The 21707-nt window shown below is 46.4% G+C and overlaps 1 protein-coding gene across 1 annotated transcript in view; it reads right to left on the bottom strand.

Annotated features, from left to right (window-relative positions):
- Window positions 1–20198, bottom strand: part of NYX (nyctalopin) — a 123040-nt gene extending 102842 nt beyond the window's left edge. Inside the window, exon 1 of the mRNA XM_086933277.1 lies at window positions 20072–20198. Coding sequence (XP_086789403.1) covers window positions 20072–20198 — 127 coding nt within the window. The remainder of the gene's footprint in view (window positions 1–20071) is intronic.
- Between the last annotated feature and the right edge of the window lie 1509 nt (window positions 20199–21707).

Here is a 21707-nt window from a genome sequence, read left to right as displayed (position 1 = left end):
CATCTCCACGATCTGCGTGGGGCCCTTCTGCTTTTTGCTGCTCACCGCGTTGTTTGGCTACTAGCCCGCTGGCTTGTGGCCTTCTGAACGACGCCCGACGACATCACTGCTGCTGGTCTGGTTGCTCCAGACTGGCCCTTGCTTCCTTCCAAGAGAGAAGCCCCCCGGACCCTCCTGGTCCACTCCAGACGCCATTTTGAGTCCACCGCGTGGGCTTGAATTTGCCAAGGCTTTGTTGCCCAATCCTGGGTCCAGCAACGCCGACAGCTTCATCCATTGTGGGACAGCTCGCTCCTCCATCCTGGTCGCCGACAACGCCTCCTGGTCCGTGAGATCTGCAGAGCACAGCGTCACCCACTCACCTAGTCGAGGTGACTACCATCCGGTGCCCTCCTGGTGCCACCTGACTACTGGCTAGTAGTCACGAACTTGGTCCCCTCTGCTTTCAGGTGTCATCTATCTTCAAGATCCAGGCTTGGATCACTTCGAACTCTCTTCACTGGTCGCCTGCCAGCATCTTCCTTCCAGGCTCCTGGTCCGTCTACGAGGATTCCCGACGTCTTTTGAGACATATGCAGCTGCAGCCCCTGGGCTAGGTAACTTCGGCATTTCGGTGCCCCAGCATAGCCTCACTATCCAAGGGTCAGAATCCACTTTCGTTTTCCTCCTACCAGGTCGGGTTCGCCCGAGAACACTAACTCTGTGAAATCTAGCTACCATAGACTTTGTCCCGCATCACGCGTGGGAGTGCACACTCTGCACCCAAGCCCCCTGGGTCTCCTAGAAGTAATCTAACGATTCTATAGTCAAGTCCTAGCGATTCCAAAGCCTATTAGTACTGTACTTACCTGCTAGTAATTTCGCATTCCACTTTCAGAGTATATGGTTTTCCGTGCCCCTCGGGCATTTGTATATACTGTGCTAACTTAAGTATTTTCGTAAGAGTTTTGTTTTGTGCTTAGTACCCTGTCCTCATAAAGAGTACAGGGCTGTTGTGATTCTAATAAATACACTGTTTATTTTCATAACACTTGTGTGGTGTCCTTTCACTTGGTGTTCAAGGGGTATATGTGTGGTATACCAGCTGGCTTAACACGCCCTCTCGAGTCTTTAGCCTTAGACTGCTCGTATCCACGCTACTAGGATAGCTGGTCTATAAGGTTGACTTACAACCAATCATCAATAAGGGTTGCTGGACTGATACATAGTGTTCACTAGAATAGTGAGCACTGCATATCAGGCCACCTTCTCACAAGGTGCACAATATTTTGGAACACTGTATCCTTCAACGTTGACCAAACCAGAAACCCTACATAGGAATCTCTTCCTACTAAGTTCCGGCGGATTTTAACCTTTCACCCACTCCAGACGTCTATTGGAGTATTTACGGGAGAAAGGGTCTGTGTGAAAAAGCACGACTGAGTTACTCTAACGTCTTGCGTTAGTTTTATCGCCTTACCAAACGTTGGGCACCATGTAGTGTAGTTCCTATTTTCCCTATAGGCCCTGCGCATTGGAATAACATAAACAGTAGTGTAGACGTAGGACTGAGGTCTTCTAGGTCTCTACTGACTATGTTAGACTTAATTTAGGTTTGTGCCAGCTAGCTCAGAGGTCACTGGAAACTTTCTTGACTGAATAGGAAGTGATCAGCTTCCCTGGCTCAGACAAGAAGGGATTCAGCATCCGACAACCGCACAAACATGACAACTTTGCTCCCCAGAATAAGAGTCAATCTCTAGAGTCGTGTGAAACAATAGACAGCTATTTTACTCAGTCAGTTGTGCAGAGTTAATTTCACCAGGGTGCAGAGAATAGAGAGACGGGCGTTTTCAATAAAAGCTATTATTTATTGAGCAGTCTTCTTTCTCATGCAAGAGAAATGAATTGCCACAATTGCAAGACTTGTTATAATGAAAAGTGCGTACAGTAAAAGTGGCTAACGATCTCAACTCGTGCTTCTAACTACGCCTACCCCGGTGTACCTGACCTAAGCCTAATACGTGGGAGGGAGTGAGTAAGTAGCAGTTTAAGTTAAGTTGGTATTGCCAAGAGTTTGATTCAAGAATTCTCGCTAAGGTTTTAGTCAGCACCGTAACTCTGGAATAGAATGTAGGAGGTCTGGTCTCTCCCTCTCAGGACCCGATATCCCAGTCACCCGCAAGGGTAGGCTGGAAACGCCGGAGCTGGATTTTCTCGGCAGGAGAAAAGACAGTGTCTTTCTCGGCGCGTCAAAGAGGAGGGGCAGCGTCCGTGGGCTTCTCGCATCTGCTGGGCTTTCTGCAAGGGGACAGCTGTTCTGCTCCAGTATTCACCACCACTGTGTGTTTGCTTAAGGCAACGTTGGTATATTTATACCTGAAAGGTGCCGAATTTGACGTAAGTTTTGGACATAATACGTCAATAAAGATGTCACTAAGAACTGGTCATTCTTACAGTGCTCGCAGGAGTTCTATTACTAATCAAAACAAAGCAAGCGCGGCTTTCCCAGGATGCTGGGGGTTTGGTGTGTCGAAAGAACTCGGTGTGTTCTCTAGGAATCTAAGGAAGTGGCTTCTGCTGTGTCATGGACTGCAGAGGCAAGTTACTGAAATATGGCTCTGATTATTATGCCATTATATGGATATTTATTGATTATAGCCGTATAGGGGCATAAGGTCACAATATTGATCGGGTGCCTAGATAAAACACATCACTCTTGTCTCTTTCTGCACCCCTGTTCACTCTTTCTGCACCACTCTTGACTCTTTCTGTACCTATGTTGCATCTTTCTTCACTTCTCTTGCCTCTTTCTGCACCCATGTTGCTTCATTCTGCACTTCCCATGCTTGTTTCTGCACCTGTCTTGCTTCTTTCAGTACCCCTGTTATCTCTTTCTGCACTCATCTTCCTTTTTTCTGTACCTCTCTTACCTCTTTCTGCACTTCTCTTCTTTCTACACTTCTGTTGCTTCGTTCAGAAATTCTATTGCCTCTTTCTGCACCTCTCTTGCCTGTTTCTGTACCTATCTTGCTTCCTTCTGCATGTCTCTTGCCTCTTTCTGCCCCTCACTTGCCTCTTTCTGCACCTCACTTGCCTCTTTCTGCACCCATCTTCCCTCTTTTGCAACTCTCTTGCCTCTTAATGTACCTCTATTGCTTCTTTCTTCACTTTTCTTGCCTTTTTTGCAACACTCATGCCTCCTTCAGCACCTCTGTTGCTTCTTTCTGCACTGCTCTTCCTTCTTTCTGTACCCCTCCTGCCTCTTTTTATATCGCTCTTGCCTCTTTTTGCACCTCTGTTAGTTCTGCACTGTTCTTGGTTCTTTCTGCACCTCTTTTGCAAATTTCTGTGTCCCCCTTTGTCCACCTCTCTCGTTTCTTTCTGCACTTTTCTTGCTTCTTTCTGCACTGTTCTAGCTTTTTTCTGTACGTCTCTTGCAAATGTCTGTATCCCTCTTGCCTCTTTCTGCACCTCTGTTGCTTTTTTCTCTACTCCTTCTGCCTCTTTCTGTACCCCTCTTGCCTCTATCAGCACCTCTGTTGCTTCTTACTGCACTTCTTGTGCTTCTTTCTGCACAATGCTTGACACCCCTCTTTAATCTTTGTGTACCTCTCCTCCAATATTCTGCACCTCTCTTGCCTTTTTCTGCAGTTCTCTTGCCTCTTTTTGCGCCTCTTTTGCTTTGTTCTGTACTTCACTTGCATCTTTTAGTACCCCTTTTGCCTCTTTCTGCACCTTTTTGGTTCTTTCTGCTCTTCTTGCTTCTTTCTGTACCTCTGTTCCAAATTTCTGCATTCTTCTTACCTCTTTCTGCATCTTTCTTCCCTCTTTTGTGCCTCTCCTGTCTCAGTCTGCCCACCTGTTCCCTCTTTCTGCATCCCTTTAGCCTGTTTCTGCAACTCTCTTGCCTCTTTCTGCAGTTCTACTGTCTCCTTCTGCACCTCTGTTGTTTCTTTCTGTACCTCTCTTGCAAATTTCTGCATCCCTCTTGCTACTTTCAGCACCCCTCTTGCCTCCTTCTGCACCTCTGTTGGTTCTTTCTGCACTGGTCCTGCTTCTTTCCGAACCTCTTTTGTATGTTTCTGCACTTCTCTTGCCTCCTTCTGTACCTCTGTTGCTTCTGTCTGCACTTCTCTTGCTTCTTGCTGCACTCCTCTTGCCTCTTTCTGCACCTATTTATTTATTTTTGTGTTTTATAGAGCGCGAACTTGACCCGTTAGGGTATCAGAGCTCTTTACATAGTCCAAGAGTTGTACAAAAGGCATGGAATCACGGGAGTACAAGGGGGATGCAAGGAACACAAGGTACAGTTAGCATTACAGTTCCAGAGGACACAGGAGGAAAGGAAGGACACAAGGCATAGTTAACATTATAGTTGCTGAAAATAGGCCCCGGGTTTCTTGGTGGGGCGAAAGGTCGACGGAAGGAGGCAATAGTCTCTGTTAGGGTTACGGGACAGGGTTTATATGAGGAATTTACTCATGAGGAAGGATTTGGCCTCCTTTTTGAAACGTGCAACAGAGGGGATTCTTCTGATGGCGGGTGGGAGGGAGTTCCATATTCTTGGCGCAGCGCCAGCAAACGCCTGATTATACTTTTTTTTTTTCCAAAAGCGTGCGGGCTAGAGTAGGAGGTCTCTGGCGGACCGTGGGTTTCTGATTCCTCCAGATAACACAGGTTTCTGTGCCAGATATGCAGGGGAGTTCATCAATAAGGCCTTGTGCGTGATGCATGCCAGCTTAACTGTATCCTGGCCTCGAGAGCAAGCCAGTTCAGCATTTTCAGGTGTAGAGAAATATGATCAAATTTCCTTGTGACGGTGATTAGTATGGCGGCCGCATTGAGGCAGGCTTTTAAGAGTGCTAGAGAGATCTTGGGTAAGCCAGAGAGGGTGGAGCAGCCATATTCCAGTTTAGAAATGACTAGTGCTTGGACTGCCATTTTTAGGTCTGGAGCGTCCAGGAAGTGTTTCAGTTTCCATAGGTAGCTCAGGTGGAATCTGGCAGATTTGGCCATCGAGCTGATGTGGTCTCGCATGTTCAAGTTGCAGTCCAACATTATTCCTAGCGATTTGGTCGAGTTCACAATGGTCGGTGGACAGTTTAAGGCTGTGATGGCCTTAATCCAAGTCTGAGTTTCGAGGTCGGTTTTAGGAGCAGAAATTAGAAGAAATTCTGTTTTCCTTGTGTTGAGTTTGAGTTGATTTGAGGCGAGCCATTGGACGGTCCGCTTCAGGGCCTCATTCAGGGAGAGAAGCTCCTCGAGAGGTGAGATTTTGATGTAGATCTAAGTGTCATCAGCATACAAATGGTAGGAAATATTTGCGGTGCGGAGGACTTCGGCAAGTGGTTCTAGATAAAGCACAAGATATGGAATCAGCACCCATCAAAAAGTATCTTCAATAGTCTATAATGTCTTTCAGTCAATCAAAAAGATGAATCCCATAATAAACCGGTCCGGACTTGAATGATGTTTCTTTTTCAATTCTTTATTATGATGATCCAAAACAGATTAAAAGATCCAATTTTACTAGTGAATTTTTTTCTTTTTTAGCCAACGCGTTTCGTCTCAAAAATGAGACTTCTTCAGGGCTCATAGAGCTGTCTTTATCAAACTAATGCAAAACAGGATGGTTCCTTTATTCAAAGCAGATATTTAGGCAATCTGTCAATCCAATTCTGTATCTTGAAATAACGAGAAAGGCATGGTAGCCAGGAGCATAACGATCATCGAGGGTGGTGCTGCTCTACCCTCGATGATCGTTATGCTTCTTCCCTCTTTTGTGCCTCTCCTGTCTCAGTCTGCCCAGCTGTTCCCTCTTTCTGTACCTCTTTTGCCTGTTTCTGCAACTCTCTTGCTTTATTCTGAACTTCTCTCGCCTCTTTCTGTACTCAAATGGGAAGTGCAAGCTGTCAAGTTTAAAGGTCTGTGTGCTCTCGTGACTGAGGTATATACTTGCTTGTATATGTGTTCTTACATGTGTTATGCATCTAACGATGGTAGCTTAAAAAGCGGGTAACTTCTCCTATAGGTGGGCAAATTGTCTCAGTTCTGCTCTGTCATTCGGTTGCACAGGCAGACATGTCTTATGTCTATATGTGTTATAGAGCACCTCACATATACTATTGAATACCCATGTGCCCTGTATTGTGAGCAGAAAAATTGTATACACCTTTTTTTATACAAATTTACAGAGTATGCTGTTTGAAACGGTTGTATGTTCTTACAACGCACTGCGTTACAACGGAATGGTATTTCAACGCTTATCCTTCTCCACAGATTCTTCCGTGGTGACGTCGTACGTCGTAAAGAGGAAGCGGAAGTTTCTTTCCGTTTCCTCTTATACGACGCCGATTGCCTGCACATCTCGACTTCAGGTGAGGTTTTTTTTTTGGGAGGGGGGAGCCCCCCAACCACCCTTTTTTTAATTGTACCCTTTACCACACATGCCTTTACTACTTACCTCGTAGTAAACGTATGCGTGGTAAAGGCTTTCGTTGTAACCACGCATTCGTTGTAATGCATGTGTGGTTAAGGCTTTTGTGGAAACGGTTGCGTTGTAGTGGCCGTTTCCCATTTGAAACACAGGTATTCTAGTGTTTGTATGTTTATTTTCATTTAACATGTCACTAGGCAAAAGCATAGACACGCATGTATACCTTCACAAAAAGATGGTCCCGAGACATGGTGTATTGTAGTACGCAAGCGGAAATCTATAGTGAGTTGCTTCCTCCTCAGTCCCATCCAAAGAACTTTTTGGGGTTGTACCAAATATATTTGTCCGCGAAGGACGCAGTAGAGGAAGTTCCAGCAGCCTCAGACGACACCCAGGAGCCCCCGGAAGAGAACACCTAGTGGGCACGGAAGGTACAGAGGCATAATCGTGGCAGGTATAGAGGGTGGGCACTGAGCAGGAACACAGACCCGGGGAGGGGTAGAGGCTAAGTCACACCTTACGTGTGCTTGAAAAGGTATAGTACGGGCTTTGCGCGAAGCGGATGGCTGGAGTAACAGATACAACTTATAATTGAAAAGGGAAACATGCCACATATAGGGCAGGTTCCCTCAGGTGGGCAGATGAGTAGGACAACACACAGTTTCATTTTTCATTTTGTAGCATGATTCCAGGGGGGGGATGGTGATTATGGGGGGTGGGAGAGGATGGGGGGGCGTTGGTTTCACCTAGAGTAGGTTAAGATCCCGGAGATCCATCCACTGCAGGTCTGCGCAACCCACATGAGAGAGCAGTGATTATCTTGTCACGACACTAGCATAGGGCAGCTGGGCTGAAGTAAATATATACCCTATGTGACTGAGAACTGTATACTATTGAGTGTGCGTGCCGCCGGACCTCCGGGGTGTCGGCTAATTGGCTGGGTATTATATCTACAAGGTTAGCAGTCCTCCTGCTGCAAGATTCGCTGCCGGCCTCCGGGTTGTAGGCTGCAAGCTGTGTAAGATGTGTTGGATGACAATAAAGGTGTTTGAAATTTAAAAAAAATAAAAATAAAATGTATACCTTCACAAACTTGGTCAGACTTACAACAGTGATATGCTTAGGATTGCTGTTTTATATTTGGTAGGCCTAACATTCTGAACAGTCGATTAATAATGAACCTTCATGAGAAAAGTGAGGTTTAAGATAAGGATTAGTGATTAGGGTGCTTTGTATGAGTCTGTTGTGAGGTACAGTCAAAGCAGGCCTCTTTCTGCACCTCTGTTGGTCCTTTCTGCACATCTCTTTCTTTTTTCTGCACCTTTCTTCCTCTTTCTGGAATACTATTGCCTCTTTCTGCATTTCTCTTGCTTCTTTCTGCTCCTTTGTTTTTCTTTCTGCACCTCTCGTGTCTCTTTCTGCACTTCTCTTGCTTCTTTCTGTGCCTTTCTTCCTCTTTCTGCACACGTCCTACCTATGTAGGCATAGTTAGAAATTAGCATTTAAAAAACCTTAGAAATTCACTGAAAAAAACAGAGGTTTCAGGGATGTTATAGTTAGGGATTAGCATTTTAAAAACCTTAGAAGTTCACTGAAAAAAACCAAAGGTTTCAGGGACGTTATAGTTAGGGATTAGCATTTAAAAAACCTTAGAGGTTCACTGAAAAACCACAAGTTTCAGGGACATTATAGTTAGTTGGAAATTTCACTTGCATAAAACCAGAGAAATTCGGCCATTATAGTTAGAAGAGCTAACGATAACTCGCACCCCCACAATGCACTGCTGATGAAGTCACATATTACATCACTCATGACATGGTCAGTGACATCACTGATGACATCTCAAATTACATCACTGATGACACCATCCATGTGATCATCTAATGTACCTCCTCACACCCTAATAAAACCTTTGATACACCCACTCTAAAATACAGACTACCAATATCGAAACCATAAACAGACCAATAGCAGTTAGTACATACCTGCTCAGTGATCTACACACACATCCTCTCACTAACCCATAGAGTCACTCATACACGCAGTAATTCTTCAATACAGCCACTGATATATCCACCGATATAGACACTCACACACCGCCACTCACCCAAAGAGTTACTCAAACACCTAGTCAGTCACCGAAATAACTAATTACACTACCATTTACTCACCTATAGTTATACACACACACCACCTCACTTATTCATACAGATAGTACCATATACGGACTCTCTTCAACAGTTACAGACATAAGCACACACTTATCCAAGCAGCCACTGTCACAATCACTCACTGTCACATATACTCACTTATACACTCCAACGCTCACATATATGTAGATACTTATATATATACCACTAAGACATCCATTCACTCACCAACACAGCTATACGTACACTCCCTCACCCATACAGTCCCTAACACATGCACTCATAAACCCATACACCCAGTGAATCACCCACTCACACAAGGAACTCGATACACCTATTCTCTGCATACGCCAATGACATCATTTTGTATCTACAGGACCTCGGTATGCCATTGGCCCCGTTATATGAGGTATTCCGTCACTTTGAAATGGTGTCCGGACTGGCCATCAATGTTACAACGTCGCATGCCTTCTTTTTTACGGAACATGCAGATGTTCAAGACGTAGGCTTTGGAGGCCCTACATTACAGGTTGCCCCTGGACACATTTAAATACTTGGGTATACAAATTTATAGAACACATGAAGATATGTTGGAAGGTAACTTAAATAGAGCAATTTGAGCCTTGCGCTCCAGTATAACCTTTTGGACAGCATTGCTGTTATCTGTTATGGGGAGGGCGGCGCTAGCAAAAATGGCGGTCCTGGCACAATTATTATACTGCTTTACTAGCTTACCAAGAGCCAAATTTAAGCTGCTGGACACATTGCTAATTGACCTTATATGGGGCAATGGTAGGCGTTGTATAAGCTTGAAATACCTGCAAGTAGGTACACGAACGGGGGGCCTGGGCGTCCCAGATTTACGGGCATATTATTATGCATGACAATTGCAGTGGCTATCACAATGGACGGTGGGGCGCAATTTACAAGAAATTGGATACACAGAGGCGGACATAGACAGTGGTGCATTACATGTCCTGCTATTGCCTGGTAGCAGACCCAGGGGAGACCTCCCCCCACTACTAAGTACAGCGCTCCGATGCTGGAAGGCGGCGTTACAATACGCACAAGCACCCCCTGCATATGCAGGTAACATTCATTTGCTGGTTATTCCACTGAGGGGAGGCAGGCTCACAAAGCGGAAATTGATGCCCTGGTTGGATCCGGCAATTAGCACAGTGGCAGACCTCTTCGGAGGCGGAATACTGCTAGATCATGATACCTTTGTATATAAAATGGGGGCCCCAACGCATTTATATTTATTACACGCCGAACTACTGCAATATATAAAAAACACTGGGCCCTGCAGAGGCAGGAACCCCTACCAATGACCTAGTTAAAATGGTACATTACATGGGCAGAGGCATACACATTATTTGATGGCTGTATACGGGCATCATCTCTCACACAAGAGTCACGCTGGATAGTTGAGGACTGCAAGGACTGAAGACATAGGTAGGGACCTAACAGACGCAGATGGGCGAAGGTGCTGGAACATCCCAGGAAAACGTCGAGAAATGCGAAATTTAAATTTATTCAGACTATGGTATTGCACCGGGCTTACCTCTATGCTAGAGGCCATAAAAACGATGGATAATGACTAGGAACCTATATGAGTTGTGCAGCTGACTGCATAAAGCGATATCCATGCCTTGTAAATGGTGCATATATAGAGATCTGCTTTGCAAATGCATGACCTTGGTGCGAGCCTACGCCACTTGTCACGAGATACACATGATGGGAATGTATGCTTGAGACCGGGGGGATTCGGGAGGGGGAGTTTGGCAAAAGTTTGTTGTAATCACATTGATAACATAGGATCAGCAGCCGTGTTGTAGCTCTTGTCGAGGAGACTATGGTCATTTAAACTGTTATCAGAATGGAGTAGTTATGTTGTCATGATAGGATGCATAAATAGTAGACAAGTGTATATTCATTGGGGAAAGATTGACTGTACAGGATATGTAATGGGACTGTATGAGATATAAAAATTGAAAATCAATAAAAGTATGTTTTTAAAAAAAATGTGTTTACTGTCGGTGTCCCAGTGCCACAATGTTGTTGACTCCAGTTTGGACTGCCTGGAGACGCCCTTAGGCACCTAGCTCTCTAGGGGTAGTGAGGGTGAGCAGCAAATCTTAGTGTATGAGGTGGCGGGGCTTAGTAATTTAATAACTTCAATGTCCAGTCAGTGCTTTAAATAATAAAAAGCATGGTACTGTATTAAAGTGAGCTAGTACACTTACAGATATAATGCAGATTGAAAATTAGAAGGTTCTAAATCCAACCTAAAACACTTAATAGTTGCCTCGTGGTAGGTGCTATCATTATGTTTATCAGAGATAATCTACAGTGGACACTTTGGGTCCACTCAGTAACACTGAGAAGCATGTGGGCCTCCTCAATAAAAAATAAGCTTCTGAATGATGACATAAAGGCTGGGATGCTGCTACACTGGCTTTACTTCATTCTAGACACCTGTGGTACCCATGGATGCTCCCGGATAGAAGGAGTCAACCATAAAAGGTGTAAAGACTGATAGCCTTGAAATGGGTATTTCACCCAAACAAACAATAACTTTCCTTCATTAAGGAATCCTTTGCGACTTCTACAAGTGGCCGGGTGGTTTGCCTCTAATGAGCAGCAGTCAGAATCAGAGGAACTGGATTCCAGTGACCAGTTAATGGCCAGGTTGGTCCCTTATGTTAAAGTTGTTAACAGACAGAAGAGCAGTGGGCCAATTCCTACCATGTCACAAAACTGCTCAAAATGTTACTGCACCTCTATCTTTTTAATCAGTTGCAGGAGAAAATTTCCAGTGGCAGGATGTCTACAGGGCACCCGAGCAGCACTCACCCAAAAGGGAAAGAGGGGACCCTAACGATGTTTATGTGTCGTTCCCTAGATTAATACAAACTTATAAGAGAGTAGAAGCCTAAAGGAAGCTGAGCCTGTCTCGTCATCGCCATAATACAGCATGCCTGATGAGTCACCTGGGAAGATCAACGTTCAACCACATAATGTGACTTGCTTCCTCATAGGATTCTCTTATCTAGTATCCTTCTGTGTAAATGTCTGAGTTTACCTTTCTGTTGCCAACCTTGGCGGTCCATCTTACTTTGTATTTTAGCTACCCCTGTCTAACTCGGTATCCCCGTAAGACCTGCATAAAATTGTGTGAAGAGAGCTCATTCCTAAAAGTACAAAAATGTGGTTGATTGTCCTGGGAGCAAGGCTCCTGGTATCAGTGTTGTTTCTGTTCTACACACATAAATGGCTTTTTTTGGCTGCATATGCACTTCACAATAGGGATAGCATGCAGGATTTTACTGCAGGTACTCGTTGATACTGCAGTGGCCACACTATATTCACCGAAATGCTTATGTACAAAAAATGTCATTCAATGCATTCTTGATTGACATACATATTGATACAGTCACATCTGGGGCGAAAGCTCCTGTCTCAAAGACTGTGCCAATTTGGACATTCCCAGTATCATATGTAAATGTCGCCTATTCCTAATGTGGTAACCTACAGCATTTTTTGTAGAGCACCAAGCCCTCTGGCCCTGATGAATGTACCTGAATGCTATTGCTCATTTTACAAGTGCTGAAACATGTTGACACTCAGACATGAAGGGCTCAGTGCTAGAACCTCTTACTTTTAATAATGTGACTGGGAGGCATTAGTAAAAATGCACTAATGCACTCTCTCACAATGTTATATGTTTTGTGGTCCTATAAGATTTGATATGGAGAGTCAACATACAGACTAAGACCTGACAATAAAGACAGCCCATTCAGGCAAATAAAGCTGCTGGGTGGCACCTCCTTCACCCATCAGGTACAAATGTTTCTGTGAGAGAGACAAGAGATAGATATGTGCATCCTGTAATGTTTCTGATGGATATTACCAGCCAAGCACAAAATGACCATCAGGTCATGAAAATATATAAGAGGGCACAGTGCGCACCAGTTAAATTTGCAATAGGAAACCCCACACACTCTACATTTGTTACAGGCATCCTTCACACATCACAGACATGAAGTTCAAGGACCATTGATATGGTGACTGAGTTTACTCTTAAGAGGGGACAGACAGTAGGTAGTCTTCCCAAAAGGGTACAAGTCACAAGACGTGTGCCCCCAACTCTAAACTCATCAGTCAGCCATGCATAGTCTGGGTTGGGAGGGCATTAGTCCATCTCACACAAAAGGTTCACACTGGGGGTATCTTTGTGACAGTAAAGCACAGTTCTGGTATTGGCAAAAATGTGCTTAACAGGGAGACTCTCCATGGACTTAGCATAATTATCAAGAACACTGGGGAAAAACACAGAAGGCTGTCAAGAAATGTGTAAGGGTAGGATGACCCAATTTCAATAGCCCAATAAGATAACTTTTATTCCAACAGCTTTTTGTACATGATAAGATGTAGTTTTAATTTAACAAACTTTCTAAACTGAAAACACAGTATCTAGCACATGGGTGATCTGACTGAACATATTTGACACCCCAGCTCTACACCCAACAGCGTACCAATCTGGCACACAATCATTCCTCTTATCCAAGGTAGTTTTGCACTCCTCTTATCCAAGGTAGTTTATGGGTGACAGTTCACATGCCTCTATCAATAAATCATTTCACAGAGCAACCCTCTCCCACATCTTTCTCTGCACTGTCACAACCTCCCTTTCAAAATTAACTTTCTCCAGAACTCTATAACTTGCCAATCCAACCCAAAGCATATGTAGATCCTTATGGATCCTCAAATTGCCCCTCCATTGCCCACTGAACCATTCTTCAACAGAATGTTTTGAAAAAAACATTAGCTTTGCAAGAGAAATCCAAGTTTGACAGCAACAAACTCTTAAAAACAACGAACTAGTCCCTCATTCCGAACGTCCAGGTAATTGATGTGATATGTATCTTGCCAAATAAAATCCAATTCTGCTGGGTCAGAATTTATCAAGTGTGATATTCCCAAAAACCTCATATTTGGGTGGAGAAGTGTGGCTCAATGGTTAGAGCGGCACACCCTGATGCAGAGGTCTGGCCCGGGACCAGGGTTCAATTCCCGCCTTGGCAGGTCTTGGGCTCAATTTCCTTGGACCTGATATGCTCGCCTCAGTGCCTAATCTAATCATGGGTCCAACTCTGAAACTCTGGGCAATAGCTTGCTTAATCTCCACAACAGCCCCAACAGCGCTGGGATGCCTGGCTTCACCTTGGGGGTCCCCAGGAGTGGACATTTCACAGGGAAAAGCCAGGAAGGGTTCCACAGCAGTATGCGTACAGCGCCAGAAAACCGCGGTTGGGGTATAAGTGCGCTTTACAAGTACAAATTCATTTCATTTCATGAATAACATGTGGCTATTGGTGCTTACCATATGTTCTGGTAAATAGCTGGCCTTTAGCCCATGACAATTATCAACAGATTGAACGTGCTGATATTTACCACAAAACACATATTAGCAATGTGTGTGGTAACAACAGTTTCAGTGCTCCCCACATTGCACAGCACCACCTGTGTGTCCCTGCCTCTCTCGCCGCCGCTGTCGCTGCTGTAAGTTCGCCGCTCCTCCTTCTTTCAGCCTGTATTTTGGGCCTGCTCCTGTATTTTATTGTTGCATTTCTGTTTAATTCCTTTTGCCTTATTTGCCTTATTTTTTTTTTTGTTCACTGTTTGCCATCTCCCTTTTGCCTTCTGTACCCCCACTTTTCCTGCTGCTGCTTCCTGCTGCCCCGCTCCCTGCTGGCCCATTCGCCGCCCCGCTACCACCTCCCAGCTGCTCCTCCCTCCCACTTCCCCTTATATGGCGCCCACTGCATGGTGAGGTGAGCGACCCTGTTTTCAGGTAGGCCGCTCCCCACGCTGCACAGCACCACTAGTGTGTCTGTGCCTCTCTCCCCGCCGCTGTCGCTGCTGTAAGTTTGCCACTCCTCCTTCTTTCAGCCTGTATTTTGTGCCTGATCCTGTATTTTATTGTTGCATTTCTGTTTAATTCCTTTTGCCTTATTTCTGTTTTTGTCACTGTTTGCCATCCTCCTTTTGCCTTCTGTACCCCCGTTTTTCTGGCCGCTGCTTCCTGCGGCCCGCCCCGCTCGCCATTCACCACCCCGCTCCCAGCTGCTCCTCCCGCCCACCTCTCCTTATATAAGGCCGCGCGCAGAGGGCGCGCCGCTGCTAGCTGAAGGGGAGTCTAAGGCAAGCCCGTCTGTGCCCGTCAGCGCCTGGACCGTGCCCAGCGCCAGACCCCCACGAACGCCACGGCGCCCGTCTCCGATTCAATGCCAGCACCCTCTACGCACTCAACACCAAATGGTCACACACCTGCTTCCTGGCCGCCCCGAAGCGCACCCAAGGAACCTTCTCCTGCCGGAACTGCAGCTTCACCAGCATCCGATCCGCCAATCGAGCCACTGTGAAAGAACGCAACCACCTCAGATGCATTCATCTCAACATCCGCTCCGCCCACAAACATGCCGTTGAACTCTGGGACCTACTCGACTCAACCTCCCCAGACGTCGCCTTCCTGACGGAGACCTGGATGAACCCCTCCTCAGCACCCGACATCGCCGTAGCCAGCCCAGACGGCTACAAGATCACCCGCAGGGATCGGACTAACCGAACATGAGGAGGAATCGCCATCGTCCATAGGAACACTCTCAAAGTCTCGCCCATCACCGACGTCACCCTCAGCACTACCGAACACCTGCACTTTCAGATCCACATCGATTCCAACACCACCCTCAGAGGAACCCTCGTCTACAGACCCCCCGGACCCCGGCCACCGTTCAGAGACTCCATCGCCGACTTCGTCAGTACACATGACCTCGCCTCTACAGACGACATCCTCCTCAGGGACCTGAACTTCTGCCTCGACAACAACAACGACACCAACTCCACCACCTTGATCGACAACCTCGCCAACCTCGGACTCAGACAACTTGTCACAACACCCACCCACTCTGCCGGCCACATGCTTGACCCCATCTTCTCCACAAGCTCCCATGTCTCCTTCAGCCACACCACCGAATTCTACTGCACCGACCATCGCTGCATCCACTTCACCTTCCAGAAACCCAACATGCACCACTGTAACCCAACAGATCCCTCGCCGCTGCTGGAGAAAAGTCAGAGAAGACCAGCTAACCACCAACCTCGCCCACCCACCAACGCTACCGACACCGCAGCCCGCAACCTCAGACAATGGATCGATGACTGCGCCAAACCCTCGCCCTGATCAAGAAACCCTCCAACAGACACACCAGCAAGAAAGCCAGCTGGTTCACCGAGGACCTCCAGGCCTCCAAGCAAACCTGCTGAAAACTAGAGAAGAAATAGCACCGTGAACAGACACAGGACAGCTACGCAGCCCACAAGAATGCTTCCCACAGACACAATCACCTCATCAGATCCGCCAAAAGGGCCTCCTTCAAAGACTGCCTAGACAACAACGCACACAAGAGCAAAGAGCTCTTCAACATCGTGAAGGAACTCTCCAACCCCAGCTCCTACACCAACAACATCCCACCTGCGCAAGACCTGTGTGACTCCATTGACACCTTCTTCCATCGCAAGATCGCAGACATCCACAACAACTTCAACATCACGACCGCCCTGACAGCCACTGAGACCTCCGTCCCCACGGCCACCATCCGCGCTGATCTCCCTGCTCCCCAGGACCAACATAAAAGACGACAACACCATCAAAATCATGAACACCATCCACTACGGATCTCCGTCAGACCCATGCCCACACCACATCTTCAACAAAGCCAGCACCACCATTGCACCCCATCAACATCTCCTTCGAGACAGCGACCTTCCCGGAGAGCTGGAAGCACGCCTAGATCGACGCCTTACTATAAAAACCATCAACAGACAACTAACCCGCTACCTCGAGGAGAACGGCATCCTGGATCAGACCCAGTCCGGGTTCCGCTGCAACCACAGCACCGAAACTGCCCTCATCGCGCCACCGATGACATCAGGGCCCTGCTGGACAATGGCAAAACCACAGCCCTCATCCTCCTGGACCTGTCAGCCGCCTTCCTCCTGGACCTGTCAGCCGCCTTCGACACTGTTTGCCACTATACCCTATGCACACGCTTCCACAACGCTGGGATCCGAGACAAGGCTCTGGACTGGACCATCACCTTCCTTTCCGGCAGAACCCAGAGCGTCCACCTCCCTTCTTTCCGCTCTGAAGCCACCGAGATCATCTGCGGTGTACCCCTGGCTCATCCCTCAGTCTGACATTGTTCAACCTCTACATGGCACCGCTCGCCCACGTCGCCCGACTACACAACCTCAACATCACCTCCTATGCCGACGACACCCAGCTGATCCTCTCCCTCACCAAGGATCCCCTCACTGCCAACCTCCACGAAGGAATGAAAGCTGTCGCCGAGTAGATGAAGAACAGCAGTCTAAAGCTAAACTCGGACAAGACAGAAGTCCTCATCCTCGGCTCCACCCCCTCAGCCTGGGACGACTCCTGGTGGCCAACTGCACTGGGAACAGCACCAACACCCACTGACCACTCACGCAACCTGGGGTTCATCCTCAACTCTACTCTTTCCATGACAAAGCAGGTCAACGCTGTCTCATCCTCCTGCTTCAAACACCCCCTCGCAGGCTCCGCAAGGTCTACCGGTGGATCCCCACCGAAACAAGAAGAACGGTCACCCAGGCCCTCGTCGGCAGCAGGTTGGACTACGGAAACGCACTCTACACAGGAGCCTTTGAAAAACTCCTGAAACGACTACAACGCATTCAGAACGCTTCTGCACGCCTTATCCTCGACATCCCTTGCCGCAGCCACATCACACTCCACCTGAGAGACTTGCACTGGCTCCCTGTCAACAAGAGGATCACCTTCAAGCTCCTCACCCACGCACACAAGGCACTCCACAACACCGGACCAGCATACCTCAACAGATGACTCACCTTCCACACCCCCAACCGCCAGCTCCGCTCCGCCGACCTCGCCCTCGCCACCGACCCCCGCATCCGAAGAGTGACCACTGGCAGCAGATCATTCGCCCACCTCACCGCCAAGTCCTGAAACTCCCTCCCCGTCCTCCTACGGCAGACCCAGGACCTGCTAACCATCAGAAGACTTCTCAAGATCTGGCTATTCAAGCAGTAGCAGCATCCCGCCCCCAGCCCCGAGCGCCTGAGACCCCCACGGGTGAGTAGTGCACTTTACAAGTGTTCTGATTGATTGATTGATCACAATTAACCTGACTGCTTGTGATTAGCGCCTCAGTCTTTTACATTTTGGCCCAAGAGCCCGCACATGGACAGGCTTTATCCAGGAAATCTATGTTGGCCTCACATTCTTGAATCTTCCTGTAATGGTGCTGCTGGACATATCAATGTCCATACTACAGGCACTCTAAATCCACATGGGTACCCCCAGATCGTCCTCCATTTATTCTCTTCCTTTCTCTAATGGTGCCAACAACTCGTTCAAATGGAGCGCTCCTGATCCCCTCACCCACAGCCATTTTTGGGTTCCAAAACACTTCATTCTCTCTCCTCCTACCTTTCAATCTGTGTACAGAGCCTCTGGGACATTGCTGACCTTCAGATATCAAAATTCAATCTGCCGATGACAGGCAGCTCTCCCTCGCTGTATTGCCAGCATACAGTATTCACTTACATATAACCTGTTCAGCCTTATTCAATCCTAGATGTCTACAGAATGTCTTACTTTTGGCCTGGCGAAAAGAGAATTGATTTCTTCATGGGTGAGCCCAGCAAAACCAACTTCAATCTTGGATGTCAGAAATGAGCCTTGAGGGTTTACCTACCCCACTCATTCATTGGGGAAAGTCTTTCAGCTTCTACATTGACTCTCCCCTAACCCAATTTATCAAGAAAACAGGAACAGCATGGCAACAGTTGATTCTCATACAGACAATAAAACCCTGCTTTCTCTTCAGCCATTCTTCAAACTGATGTGCTGTCCAACCATGATGGTTGAAGCCCTTGTTACCACAGGAAATACGACCCCATCACGCAGTTCCCTACAGATCTGCATTAGTTCCTCTAACACTACATTAGATGTAACCTCTAATGTATCATCTTCAAATCCATTGATGACAGAAAACCACACCACCATGCCAACAACATCAAACTCTAAAGTTGTCAAAGAGCAACCTTGAGCCTCAAAATAACACAATTGGAGGTGAGGAGAACCAACATATAAGGGTCCAGAAACAGGTATCCCATTGCTGTGTGCCCAAATTGAACAGTCGGTCTTGTGATTATGGCACATCCATGCACACTGTCTTGTTTTTACTAGTTTTGGTTTAAATGGAGCTGAATATTTTACTTCATTATTCATTACTGAGCCTGCCACCTTTATTCAAATCTTCCCACGAAAGTGAAAAACCTCAGTTTCACTTTTGCAACCGAAATCTTTCTAATGCTGAATGAACATGGTGATAGGAAATTGCTATCATCAATTGTGTTTGCTCCACCTATGAATGCCATGACTATTTTAGAAGCATGGGGGCCTGTTTGTAGGGGCAGTAGTCAATTCCAGAAGCCACTAATGCAACACCCTATATGCAGGTCTCCCTGTGTTTGAATAGGTCATCTCCAAAAGTCGGTGTGAAAACCCGTTTGGAATGTTTGTGAATAACCACAAGATTTTGGGAGGTGCCCAGTGGTCACCACGTTCGCCTTCTTTGGGATCGCCTATGCTCAGAATTTCAACCATCATAAACTGGAGCGGGCACTGAAAAAAAACCCTCAAATCTTGAGCCTGTGAATCAGGATTTGGGAATTAAGGCCCTCAAGGACAACCTTTGGCGATCATACGTTTAGTTTACATCTGCATATTCGTGATGCATTTCAAATATCTCTTGACACCTGTGAAGCACAGATGCATTTTACAAGATCATCCCACATTTGCGAGGCCCACCACCGCTATTGAATGTACCAGGAGCTCCAATGTGTCCATCAACCTCTAAATGCAAAGCAGTGGTGTTTGCTTAAATATTCAAATCTGACTTTGTATGTATCTGTGTATATTTCTAAATGCACACTTATAGCTATTTATGCACATATATACAAAGCCAGATTGAAACGTATGTGTGTGTGAGAATATATGTACATACACACACTCCCCTACACAGGCAGTCACACAAATATATATAAGTATATATATTTTGGAGGTGAACCCAACAGTTTTCTTTGTGGCACAATGTGTGCCCCAATAAAATTCTCTTCTGTAGATGCCACTAAATTCACCTAATGCACACCCTTTGTAAATTAAAAACGCAAAATAGATAGTCATACATTAAAACGACGTTTTCCCTTTTCTGTTTTGTAAGTAAATATGTTTAAATTACTGTACGTACCAACACGACATTATCTGAATTTCGTTTTAGGCAGCATGTCGAAATACCCATTATTTGCAGTTAAAACTAACAGCACTCATTTTATAGTATTCCGAAAATAAAATCGAAAAGCGTCAACTTACCATTTAAAACTATTGCAAACATCACGTTGCCTGGGACGCTGTGGCATGTCAGGGCTGGAAAAGACTTTCTTTCGGCCGTGACTAGAACAGGTGGAGCAAGAGAACCGCCCTGCGGGATGGGGGGCATTTCAATCACTCGTGAGGTGGAAAACGCCCCCTTTCTGTAGCTGGTCTGTCCCGCGCTGACATTTTTCGCCGGAAGAAATTTAAGGTACACGCAGGCTTTTGGGGTCGCGGATGTGTTTCAAGGGCATTCAGCGTCCTATCGAAGCCTCTCTGCTTCCCCTGCTGCTCGGGAGCCGGTTTATGCCGGGTGCTGCGCCCACCGCGCCGTTGGCATTTCTCACCACAGAAAAGCTATCACTTAATGACAGGAAAATCTCCTGTGCCACCCGAGGGATTAGTAGAGATGGGAGCGTGGGATCGCCCTTTGAGAGCTCTCGAGCAGAAAAAAAACAGATTGCGGGCAAACCAATCTGCTTTATGGTCGCCTCTAGGCGCGCGTCTCTGAGAGAAACCCTGACCCCATAATATAATAGCCGTAGGAATGATGTAGAAGAGACGTTCTCGTGAAATCTACTTAACGTTGGAGGCAGTTCATATCTGTGGAAAATATGTATAAATCTCTGCAAACATTTTCAAATGGCTTTGCGAAAAAGAAGTAAATTGCGCAAGAACTCACTGTCCACTACTTCTTAGTAAGCAATAAAGGCCACTTTATTAAGACAGGTGTGAAACAAACATCTGAACAACATATTCATTTATTTATTAATTTAATAAACCCCAAAAATCCTTCAGCTTAACTGAGCTACTTTACTCCAGAGTAAACCCCCCACCAAGTTAACCCTAACGACCCCAGAAACAAGTAACTCTTGTATATGCCCCCTCCTTTCCTTTAACTGCCCTTTGAGGATGGACCAACCCGCTCCAGGCTGCCCACTAAAAACCTGCCTACAAAAAGAAGCAATCAACCTGTCTTAGCGTGGCAAGCCTAAAAAACTAAATCAGTACCTAAAGCACTGAAAATAAAAAAGGCCTAAAAGGAAAAGAAAAGGTAGAAGGGTGGGTGGGGCAAAACAAACTCCGCTACCCGCCTCCGTCCGGCACAGTCCTTTCCCGCTCTACGCTCGCGCGAACCTACCCAGGGAGAGACCGGCTCGCGCACGGCTCTCCCTGGGTCCCCCCATTTGCAACAATGATGTGAAAAATCATATTGATGTTTCCTATACCAGTGACAAAAAGAATAAGTTAGGAATTCAAACTCAACCCTCTGCATTTAGAGCCAACACAACAATCACCAAAAAAAGCAAATGCATTAAAATAGAAGGGGAATTTTCCAACTGGAGCACGTGCAGTCTGGCGTATGTGCATTGCCCGCTCTTGCTACGTCTTCACGCCCTACCAGGCCAGCGCCACACTGCTTGCCAGCTTTTTCTTTCTTTTCTTTCTATTTCAAAGTATTTTATTGGTTTGACAAAAAGAAACCAACAGTGCGATACCGTCAAAAGGTTTGAAGTACGAAATACAGTGAAATACTATTGGTTTACATACACTATTGGTCACAGCATGAATGACCGTTAGAAATATGAGAGCTACCCATGGCTTTAAGTGGGCCGGGTCTCAAGGGGTCTGAGCA

This window comes from Lissotriton vulgaris, chromosome 8 (assembly GCF_964263255.1).
Source record: "Lissotriton vulgaris chromosome 8, aLisVul1.2, whole genome shotgun sequence".
Lineage (NCBI taxonomy): Eukaryota > Metazoa > Chordata > Amphibia > Caudata > Salamandridae > Lissotriton > Lissotriton vulgaris.
The sequence above is the reverse complement of the archived record's forward strand: the minus strand, read 5'-3'. Positions and strand labels throughout refer to the sequence as shown.